Source organism: Ylistrum balloti, unplaced genomic scaffold (assembly GCF_031769215.1).
Source record: "Ylistrum balloti isolate Yb309-2 unplaced genomic scaffold, AGI_CSIRO_Ybal_v1 Utg370444, whole genome shotgun sequence".
NCBI lineage: Eukaryota > Metazoa > Mollusca > Bivalvia > Pectinida > Pectinidae > Ylistrum > Ylistrum balloti.
This window is the reverse complement of record NW_026782296.1, coordinates 38812-51242: the sequence shown is the minus strand read 5'-3', so window position 1 is coordinate 51242 and position 12431 is coordinate 38812. Positions and strand designations below refer to the sequence as shown.

At 35.0% G+C, this 12431-nt stretch overlaps 1 protein-coding gene across 1 annotated transcript in view; it reads left to right on the top strand.

The window, feature by feature from the left end:
- The window catches only part of LOC132554804 (U3 small nucleolar ribonucleoprotein protein IMP3-like), a 53532-nt gene extending 48788 nt beyond the window's left edge, over window positions 1-4744 (top strand). Inside the window, exons 3-7 of the mRNA XM_060219114.1 lie at window positions 354-428; window positions 2088-2167; window positions 3178-3229; window positions 3477-3549; window positions 4632-4744. Of these exons, the coding sequence (XP_060075097.1) occupies window positions 354-428; window positions 2088-2167; window positions 3178-3229; window positions 3477-3549; window positions 4632-4658 (307 nt within the window). The 3' untranslated portion in view covers window positions 4659-4744. The remainder of the gene's footprint in view (window positions 1-353; window positions 429-2087; window positions 2168-3177; window positions 3230-3476; window positions 3550-4631) is intronic.
- The last annotated feature ends 7687 nt before the right edge of the window (window positions 4745-12431 follow it).

Genomic DNA, 12431 nt, shown 5'->3' with positions numbered 1-12431 from the left:
ACTGCTGCTCTTTGAAGTATGCTAGCATTATTGTGACAAACAGTATTTCTATTGAAAAATTGTAAGTGAAGAAAATTTTATTGAGGAATATGATTATAACAAAGTAAAGAATGACAAGAGGAAATAATCTTTCATTCATTGTATCTGTCAATTTTATATAAGTTAGTAGAAAATATGACTGATATGGTTTCAGATCTTGATGAAAAGATGGTTTTATTAGCTTGAAAATCAAACTCAAACTTATTGTCCATCAAAGTTTTCCAGTACCATCATTATCAATAGCAGGTTAATGCAGTCTCAACACATTACTGAGTTTGTTATTAACCCAACAATGAAATATTTTGTCCTTGCAGGTACACAATGCGTCTGATACCAAGCAAGAAGAGTCTGGAACTAGCAGATAAAATCACTGCTTCATCTTTCTGCAGGTAATTCTAATACAAAGAAACACTGGATATCAAAAACCTTACTTGGGGTCAAACCATAATGTTGGTATGTAACAGTCAAGCAACAATACTAGGTGTCAAACAACTAAAGTGGGTGTCATACAGCAATAACTGTTATCAAACAAACAACAATAACAAATGTCAAACAATAATACTGGGCAACAAACAACAATACTGGGCATCAAACAACAATACTGGGCATCAAACCACAATACTGGGCATCAAACCACAATACTGGGCATCAAACAACAATACTGGGCATCAAACAACAATACTGGGCATCAAACAGCAATACTGGACATCAAACAGCAATACTGGGCATCAAACAGCAATACTGGGCATCAAACCACAATACTGGGCATCAAACAACAATACTGGGCATTAAACAGCAATACTGGGCATCAAACAGCAATACTGGGCATCAAACAACAATACTGGACATCAAACAGCAATACTGGGCATCAAACAGCAATACTGGGCATCAAACAACAATACTGGGCATCAAACCACAATACTGGGCATCAAACCACAATACTGGGCATTAAACAGCAATACTGGGCATCAAACAGCAATACTGGGCATCAAACAGCAATACTGGGCATCAAACCACAATACTGGGCATCAAACAACAATACTGGGCATCAAACAGCAATACTGGGCATCAAACAACAATACTGGGCATCAAACAGCAATACTGGGCATCAAACAACAATACTGGACATCAAACAGCAATACTGGGCATAAAAACAGCAATACTGGGCATCAAACAGCAATACTTGGCATCAAACCGCAATAATGGGCATCAAACAGCAATACTGGGCATCAAACCACAATACTGGGCATCAAACAGCAATACTGGGCATCAAACAGCAATACTGGGCATCAAACCACAATACTGGGCATCAAACAACAATACTGGGCACCACAATACTGGTATTGATCAATGATTCTGGTAATCAAACATGCTGGAAGGAAAAGCTTACAAATGTGAAGATCTCGTCTCACTTTCTAGGTTTTTGGAGTGAAATGTTTTCAAATCTTCATAAAACTCACCAGTAAATTCACTAGAGAGAAAAAGTGTTAAAAATGTTATTACATATGCACAGATTAAGCGATCTGAAGTTTGTTCATATCAGTGACTTTGACCTACATTCAAGATTACGGGTATCAAATGTAGTAAAGTCTCTAAATGCATTTGTTTGAGTAACCAGACATCAAGAATCGTGATAATTGGCCAGTAATATGCTATAATTAATGGCCTTTGAAGGTCACAGGGATCAAATTTGGTGAAATCTTTTTATAATTTCAATGATAATTGATATGCTTTTCCATCATAGTTTTCCAATAGTTTGCATAGTTATTGTAGCACTAGTTTGTTTCGTGAACTTACTGCCAAAGTCATAACACTTACAGTTTGAGTCTTTTTATGAGCTTTTTGATTTAGGTATTAAAATGTCTATTTAAACTTACCAGTACCTATTCAAATTTTAGTTTTCCCCCGTCACCGTCTTGATACTGTTTAACAAAGTCATAACACTTAGAGTATGATTCTTTTTAAGAGATTTTTGCCATAAAGTTTCTTCGGTTCCAGTTTTATTTTGTATGATTTGTTCTTACACAAGATGATGATGGTATTTGCAGGCGACGGTTGCCGGTGGTGATGGTAAGGAACCACATGTCAGAGACACTTAAGGCCGCTACAACATTTATAGAGCAGGGACGTATCCTTTGTCACACTAGCCACACCAACATCACAATGGAACCAAAGAAATCTGCTGGTGGTCGTAAATTTATATTTATGCCACCAAAGTGTGACTGCCTGAAGGGGATTTGAATGTTGGGTACATCATCAGGCACACTTCTGTTGGTGTTGGCCATGTACAACATTGAGATTTGCAGCTAATATTTATGTACAATTAGTTAAATTAGGCCAGTTGTCATTTAATTTATTCATCAGGGGAAATTATTTCAAGGGTATTCTTTTAACATGCATAATTCATTTGTGCCTGAATGCCAATTGATGTGTCACTGAGCTTTTGTTGTGTAATATTTTAGTTGTGTAAGATTTTAATTGTGAAGCCAATCCTACTGATTTAGGTAGTAAAATGTCTACTTAAACATACTAGTACCTATTCCACTTTTAGTTTTCCCCCCGGTCATTGTCTTGATACTTTTTAAGGGAAAAGTTCTATATATAGTCTATGGTGACATTTGACAGCAAAAAAGAAATAAAAGATATTGCAAAACAGAACTTTGGTTAAAGGGGAGCAACTCTTTGTCACTGCAAGGACCCAGGACTGTGTTAAATAGCTTATATCACCATTCCTGCATATCAATATATTTGAAACACCATAATAAAGTATATACAAGTGTTCATAATTGAGCAACAAACTTTATTAAATTCTATTTCTTGCATACTCAACTTCTGTCTGATAATGAAAGTTTTGGGATATTATGATTGTATGTCCCAACATCTTGAAATTTTATTTTACTGTAAATGGGTTGTTTAAGCCTCCTTCATTCTCTCAAAAGTTAGGTACCACATTAAGATTTTAAGATTTTGAAGATGAAACAGAATTATATTGAAAACTAATATTGCTATCATTTTTTGCAACCTTACATTTTGTAAACTAATAAACTCATATCAAGACCATGATGAAATCACCTATAGAGAATATAACATAGAGAATATAACAACATAGAGAATGTAACGACCTTGACATAGAAATAGATGTACGAGTAGGACCACAGATAATATCAGACCCAGCTTTCCTTGTCACCAGGTAAGATGATTGGCTAATAACAAACTGGAATATTTTAAACAATTCATGATTATTTTGTGTCAGTTTGTAACTATGATTTCAAGATGCAATATAGGTAGCACTGACAAAGACTGATTTCATTCTTTCTAACTATTTGTGAATATGTGCCATTTTAATTATCAATAATACAAATTTGTCCAAAAAAACATTAAGGTTAGATCAGAAGGTTTATTTGCGATTATAATTTACAATCTTTTCACTTCCCCAGGAACATGGAGGACTTCATCACCTGGACAGATACATCAGCCATCAGAAAACATGTGCTAGACTACAATGACATGGTAAATATTGGGTCATACTTCATCATGATAATTATTTGGTCATACTTCATCATGGTAATTATTTGGTCATACTTAATTATTTGGTCATACTTCATCATGGTAATTAATTGGTCATACTTCATCATGGTAATTATTTGGTCATACTTCATGATAATTATTTGGTCATACTTAATTATTTGGTCATACTTCATGGTAATTATTTGGTCATACTTCATGATAATTATTTGGTCATACTTCATGATAATTATTTGGTCATACTTCATCATGGTAATTATTTGGTCATACTTAATGATTTGGTCATACTTCATCATGGTAATTATTTGGTCATACTTCATCATGGTAATTATTTGGTCATACTTCATCATGGTAATTATTTGGTCATACATCACCATGGTAATTATTTGGTCATACTTCATCATGATAATTATTTGGTCATACTTCATCATGATAATTATTTGGTCATACTTCATCATGGTAATTATTTGGTCATACTTCATCATGGTAATTATTTGGTCATACTTCATCATGGTAATTATTTGGTCATACTTCATCATGGTAATTAATTGGTCATACATCACCATGGTAATTATTTGGTCATACTTCATCATGATAATTATTTGGTCATACTTCATCATGGTAATTATTTATTACTTCATCAAATTAAACAGGTTTTGTCTTTCCTTTAGAAGTTATATTAAAGTTTTGAGTACTGGCGTAGGTAAATGTCAAAGATTAGTTTTTTACACCGACTTAATCAGGAAAAGGATTTGTGTACAGATAAGGCATTTGATCTACTGTGTCAGATATGATACTGACTGAATTAGGTAAGGTAGGTTTTATGCTCTGACAAGGTCATATAACAGGTTTTATGCAATGACTGGGTCACACAAGACAAGTTTTGTGCACCGACTGGGTCAGATAAGACAGGTTTTGTTTGCACACTGGGTCTGATAAGACAGGTTATGTTAAGAACATAAATACCTATACACAATCAGTGTATTACAATACATTGTATGAGTATTTTCAATTTACCCAATACTTACAATCATCTATCATATCCTTGCATTGTTTGTATTTTTCAGAGAGATGACTTTGACCTTTTGAGCTAACAGTAACTACAAGTATCACAAGACTCCTTCATCATCTGTGATTTCATGTTAACACTTGTAAATACCACAATAAATATGTAAATAATTCCAAATATCTTTGTTTGATTCTGTCTACATGTGACAGGCTGGTTTACAGATTTTCATTATGAGTGTAGAGAGTTTCAGTGTGTTTACACACTGAATCCTGTCCCTCTAGGGTTACCTCCAGCTCCCAACTAACAAGTGGTACTGTGAAGTTTACTCATGTTTGGAGAACACTTCTGCTGAAGTTAGAAGTCATGAGCACACTCTCACGTCAAAGGCTGTCCCACTAAGGGAGACAACTCCCATGGCTTTCACTACATTTACGGTGGTTAATCCATGTTTATATATATACAGGGTTTTCTATAAGAGCCGGTCGCCGGCCAATTTGACTGGCCGCTTTGATCATTTGGCCGCCTACACCAATCCAGTTCCGTAATAATGTTCCGTACACTACTACACCTACACGGCAGGCCAGCCTCCTACTTTCACTACACAGCCTACTACTAACAAAATTATGGAAAACCCTGTATATATATATATCTTCATCCCACTTTCCAGATATGTTTGTCTGGTTGCTTAGTAGGAGCCTTCACAGGTTTAACAGCATGGAATTCAATGAAACTTTACATGGGTATATTGGATTATGGGACAAATGATTTTGTTATTTGATTGGTTACTATGGAAATTAAATACTGTAGAATGATTAATTATCATGAGGTTTAATTTTTGTTGAATCCAAGGCATTCTCAGTATACAAATTGATATGCCAATGTAACGAGACCCAGATGAAAACTGATATGGATTAAAGTACATTTTTTATTCGGCAAGATGTATCCACGAAATCAAATGCCGATATAATGCATCTTTCTGTAAAACCATGAAATTTTAGCCCAGCGGAAATGGTTTTACACTACAACATTCAAACTTTTTGTGACTAAAAGTGTAAATTTAGAGGACATGTAATGATACTCATTTCAGTTACAATACTGAACTACTTGTTTACCTAATTGGTGACCATTTGAAAAAAAAAATCCCAAGCATTTGAACCTGTTTCCAGCTGTAGTTGCTAAGAAAATATTAATTTTTTTTTCATACTTATCATACCTTCAATTATCTTTAATACCACTGAAACAGATACATTTGGTCAAGATTAAAACAGTAGTGTTGATTATCTATACTTCTCTTGAAAATCCTATTGGATTGTTAAGATTAAAGGTAAGGAACATGCTGTAGCCATTGATTCCCATTGATGATTCTGAGGAATACACAAATACACCTGTATGTTAAACGTCCAGTCACTTTTCTGTCCAAATTTTCATTCCAATATTGCTTGTTGGAGGCATTTTCTGATTTGCTGTCTGCATCTCTCGCTTGGCTCTCAACATCATCATACTGAAAATTGGATTAGACAATGTTTTATTCCACAGCAACACAATCAATCAGTCAAATTGATGTATATAAAAAATCGAAAAATGGTACTCTTGCGGTGGGTTGTTTTGTTTTGATTTTATTGAAAAGATAATCAATTAGATTTCAAACCAAAATACTTCGGCCTAGGTACAGTAGTTATAACCAAAGTTAGTTCTTTTCAGTGGATCAGGGGAGGTAAACCTTACACAATGGCACAGCTGAAGTGAACAGGATCAAAACTCACGCAGGAAAATGTTACTGCAACACAGCTGATTTTGCATTAAAAGGACTGTACCCACTTTTTAAGGATAAAAGAAAAATGAATATGCACAGCATTATGTCTTGGGTACATACTTGAGGTGGGACACTTCTCTGATAAGTCCTTTGATAATATCTGTTCTGTCTGGAATGAATGGTTGAAGCACAGGTGATTTAGAATTTCGGCCTTTTCCAGTGTCCCTAAAACAACATATTAATATAAAAAATGAATTTCTGACAGACAAATTGATGACATTGGCTTGTGTTAATGTAGCTGACAGTATTACTAAAATTTTACATATGTATAACATTTTTTTTAGAATATATTTTTTTCGAAGTAAATGCTGATATCTCTCATGTCGAAACATCTGACTGAAAACAAATTTTTCTGATCATTAAAATCAATTAAGAGTTCTTTTTCTAAGATATATCAAATGTAGACCACAGATAAGTTTACAGTAAAATTCATAAAGTAATTAGCATTAGTTATGATGTCCATCTAAAAACACTCCGACTGGTGTATTGTATGAAAAAATTGTTCCCCAAAAAACTTTACAATTTCCATTCAAACTTGACAAACCCTGATGGTCTCAGAGGTTCCTCTGTCCAGTCCATTGCAGTCATAGCATACAATTGGGAGTCAGAGATTTCATCATCTCCGACATACTCCTCTTCAGTAGTCCCGTCTTGTGCAAGACTTGAGGTTTCAGTTCTGTCGCTCACAAGGCTGGATATGACGTTGGTCTTTGTGACTGTATCTATAAGAGTGGGATTGGAAGTAATTTCAGTTTTTGTGCTTCTGTCTGGCATGATACTGGGAGTGAAATTAGTCTGAATAGCAGTGTCTAAAGTGAAGTTGGAGGTGACATGTGTAACGCTAGAGGTACCTGTGTCCATTGTAAGGTTAGGATTGATGCCTGTTTTAGTGTGTGTGTCCGGTCTGAGGCTGGAGGTATTGGTGTCCATTGTGAGGTTGTGGTCAAAACCTGTTTTAGTGTGTGTGTCAAGTGTGAAGCTGGAGGTACTGGCGTCCATTGTGAGGTTGGGATTGACATCAGTTTTTGAACCTATTTCCAAGAGGAGGTTGGAAGTAACATCAGTTTTGGTATGTGTATCCAGTTTGTGGTTAGATATTTCATTAGCCCCTCTGCTGGCATCGGTTTCACTCTTGTTCATATTGGTGTCTGTAGAAAAGAAACCAAATCATCAGTTTCCTATCAATTCATTCTGTATTGTGAGGAGCTCCATAAAAACAGTGTAAATTCTCAAAGTGTTGTGACCTACATTCATTTCATACATCCTAAATCTAGATGTGGATAACCACAGAGGCAATCACTCTTTTTAAATACTGGGGTACAAGACCAAATTTCAATTAACATTACCCTGCAATCCAAAATGATACCAGCATGCATCTCTTGGCAGTGGTAGGTAATATAGTATTTAGGGTGCCCCTGAAAAAATTACTGGCATTCAACTGAGGTAAATAGCTCTGAATAAAGAGATTTTAGGCAGGATAATTGTATGACCATTTCCCCCAATCCTATATATACTTGCATGCAAAATATGACTGTTGAAGGTGATGGAGTTTAGGAGATTTATCTCAGGTAACGTTACACCTACACCGGTGGTTTAACCAGTGGGGACTAACATCCATTGTACAAAAAGTGTAATACACTTACTCATATACATCTATAACCCAGTATACTTCAAACATACATTATGCTTTACCTTTAGCAGAAATAAGTTCCCTGTCCCTTACAGAACAGTCTGACTCTATCAGATCACAAGATTCTGATTTCTCTGTATCCTGTAATGTTTGGCCACAATTCTTTTCTCCTTGATCTTCTTTGGCCTCAGTAAGGACATTCAGCAGTGATGGAATACCAGATGAATCCAGTTTTCCCCGATGCTGTCCGACAACTGTGAGGATAAATTTCCTCAGATTATGTTCTTTAGTTGGTGGTACTAGTATTCCCTTCCACTTCTCTATAACTGCTTCAGTGATGACCTGCAGTGAATTCACTGAATGTGATGGACCTTCCTTCTCAGATTTAATTTTAGCCTCTTGACCAATACTTTGACTGCTTTCGTCCTCAATAATGTTCACGTCTTTATGATGGAACTTGTTTTGATTCTCTGTGGTAATTTGTGACATAGGAATAAAACCTGACTTTTCTGTATGTCCCTCATTGATATGCCGCTCTTTTGAAGTGCCATTGCATTTCAGGTGATCTGCCTGTGGTGCATTAGGTTCTGGAGTTTTCCAAGCTTTCTGGCTTGCAGTCTCCTCAGAGTGTAAACCACTATGATAGGATTGATTGCTTTCAGTAATGTCATGCCCTTCTTGTTCTTTAGCAGTTTCTTCTACAACTGTCATCTCACCAACATCTTCAATTTGATCTTTCACCTGCCATTGCTCTTTGCCTTGCAAAGTGTTTGGTAAATCTGATACTGGTTTCACCTGATCTCCGTGGCAAGCAGCAGCCATACTTTCCAATTGCAAGTTACTTGTATTTGCTAAACTTCTGACTTCCGCAGACATACTTGATGGACCTGTCTGCCCAATCATGGACTGGTCACTCTGTTCTTTGATAGATTTATCAGTGTTGATGAGGTCACCTTTTGTGGAAAAGCTGGATGATTTATCCTGTTCAGGTATCTTTAAAGTTAGCACTATCTTATTACATTTCTCCATACGTCTGCCACCTGTTTTTAAGCGTTTCTTTTGAATTCCGTTTTCATCTTGACTCCTGGAAAAAAATAAAATTCAGGTATGAAAATTGAATAAAACTATTGAAAACTAAAATGATAAGAACAGATCAGGAAGGACAGCTGAAATAGCTATTGTCATAAATGATTGCTTTTACTTATCATACATTATTTGGATGGAATAAAACTGAAAATAGAAATGATGAATTTTAAATTAAGTAAAAAAGGTTTAGTATACTTACGCTCTTTCTTCTACTGGTATTGTCCTTTTTGCTTTCCTAAATGTTGGAACAATCTTCTGTGAGCATAGAACTTCAGATCTGTTGGAAAATTTGATTGTTCAGATCTTGTGAAGACATCCATTTGTGACTCAATCATGAACAAAAGAAATTATTTCACAAGTTTGTTATGAATGTATTACAATATTCATTATTTAAGGTAATATTTTGTTCTTTTCAACTGTGGCCTTCATTTTCTTCAGCAAGATCAACTATGTATATGTATAGGGGTGTGGTATGTGGATATTCTACCCTAGCATACTTATAGAATTAAGGATGTCACAAACCAATCTCTGAATGACTCTGTAATTGATCGAACTGGAAGAGTATAAAAGTAGTTCTTCTAAAACAACTAGAAGGAGATTTGATGACTGCACCATCACTTTAATCAGACAAAACATTGTATTGACATCACCAGCCTGAAGTAAATTTGCAAAAAAATTGGAACATCATAGAGCAACGTTACTGAACATTGTTCATTTCAATTGATTTGTTGTGGTGAATTATCAGTGTTTTTACCCTTCCTCCTGTACAATGCCTTGCTGTTGTATCCCTTCATCCTGTTTCATGTTCTTCTGCTTCACATCACCTGATGATATGATGGATGCTGATGAAGTAATTTCTTCCTTCGACTTAACACCACATTCTGCTTTCACAAACATAAACTATTATAATTAACCAATGCCAAGGTATTGAAAGATATTTGTATTTTTTTTGTAGATTTAAAGAAATCCTTATTTTTGACAATGTCATTCTTGGTGTAGTTATTGATGAAAGTATTGAGTGTCTACACTCTGCAGCAAATATGAAGTTTATATTTTCATTTGATGTAAAACAAGGCAAAATATCTGAAGTAAGCCATACTCCACAAATCAAGATAAACACTTAAAAATTAAATAACATCTGACATGATCCATGTATAATGGAAATTGAGATCCATTTTTAGACTGTAATGTATCATTCATAATCTATTAGGTACAAATCTTGGCAATTGTAGATGTCACTTGATAAAGACAATAAATCTATACAGTGGAAACCTAGACTCTGTTTAAGTCAGAGATACTGGACCACCCAAACAGATACTGTAATACCACGTTTGGAAATGACAATAAGATATGCCCTGGACAAGGTGACACTTTACTGGTAAAGATCATAAATCTGTTATGATGGGGCCCAACATTAACACAAAGCAGCATTCCACTATCCTGAGATATGGTACAAAATTTTACATTTAGAATTGATGGAACATACAACTGATATACTGACATACTGGTGTAAACCTTGTTGCCTCTGATAGTACCAATAATGAATTAATGGTGCAATATATTGTAATGTCAAAACATATGTAGAATGATATAAACAAGTTTTTCTTTTGTAGAATAAATAGATATTTCACCATTTGTCTTTACTGTCAGTCTTGACTTCCTTCTTCCCTTTGGTTTCTGTTCTTTTGAAGTTGTATCTGAAGACATTTTAAACCTGGTTGTCCACTATTACTGGTAAATATAAAGAGGAAGAACCAGAATCATGTGCAGATTAATCAAATTCTATATACTTTCATATTTGTAAATTTTGTACGAGTAAAAAGGGTTTTGAACTTCTGAATATAGTTACTTATTAAAACCACCAGTCTGACAATGTTCCTCATTAAAAAAAAGACATAATGGACCCATACTGAACTTTATTGCCACGTTTACTTTTTCGTTAGACATTCTAAAAATACATTTCAAAATAAACCTGGGACAATGTTTATAACCTGTTCACGATGTCTCTGACGCCTCATACTCACCGTTGTTGACATCATAATGCCTTTGACTACTATTTAAAAAGAATATGAAATACATGTCCTACAAGTGATGTCAATATCTCCTTACAAATTGTATAAAATATTTCTCGTTCTACAGTGGCAATCCAAAATCCAAGATCTTCTCACGAGACTTTTGTCTCTTGTCATTGTTCATCATTTACAACCCGAAATAACATGTATTTGTGATATACATCAAACACTCACCAGTAAATACTATCGCAGTTAAGTTGCTTTCTTCAACGGTGTATCCGACTCTCCAGTCATTTACACGACTGGTTTACACTTTCAAAGTCATATAAAGAATATCTTTACGATATTTTGTGTCTTCATTCAGGAGAGCTCTTAGAGGCGCGTTCGAGGAACACTAGATCCTATGCTCCTGGATGCAATCGAATTAAAATCACGTGGTCAAAATGTCGGTACCACCAGAAAGGTCTTGCAATAGTTATGGGCAAGGTTAAAGTTGACTAACGATTAACAAACAGGCAGCACATAAACAATAACCCCCGATTTTTCGATCACGGGACATACAAAGAAAAAAAGGAAAGAAAAATCAAGCAAGTTTTAATACACAAACCCCTCTGCAATGTTTTGCGCAGTGCGATTCTGTACTAATAGAAGGCAGAGTACAATGGCCCATGCATATCAAATAGCCACAACGGCTAACATCTCATCTTCCCCATTTTTTTCAGTTCATATTATGACTTTTGTGTCAATTCGACATTTATTTAAGTGAAAATGCATTTGAACAAAATTTTGGTTCATGTTTTTAAAGTTATTTTATGAAAAGTAACATATTTACATCTTTTTTCATGTAATGTTTCATTCTGTTGTTCTCTTGAGCAACAGGGACACAATAATTCGTCCTTCAGTTTTTCTTTCTATCATTGACTTGTAAAGTTGTCGTCAAGTATGTAAGAACGGATCCCGATGGTAGGAATACTGTAATGTATATGAACTAACAGTCCATTTAACCTTTAAATCTATAGGTAAACTTCTCATAGAATTATCATCTTTTATTTACTTTTAACATTTCGACTTCTGGAAACTACTGAACCTGTATCAATGAATTTTTTCCATGGCCAACGGCGAACCAAAATTGTAAATTACATGGTTCCCATTCCCAAAGGGCAAAATGCGAGTCAAATTGTTGAAATTTCAAAAATCTCCTTCTCATTACCTTAGTATTAAATACTATTCATGGATTGAAAAGTCTTAAGGTGCTTTAACAAACTGGTAAATTTCATGGTCCAGGGCCTCACATTTTCCCTAGAGAGGACTAAAGTT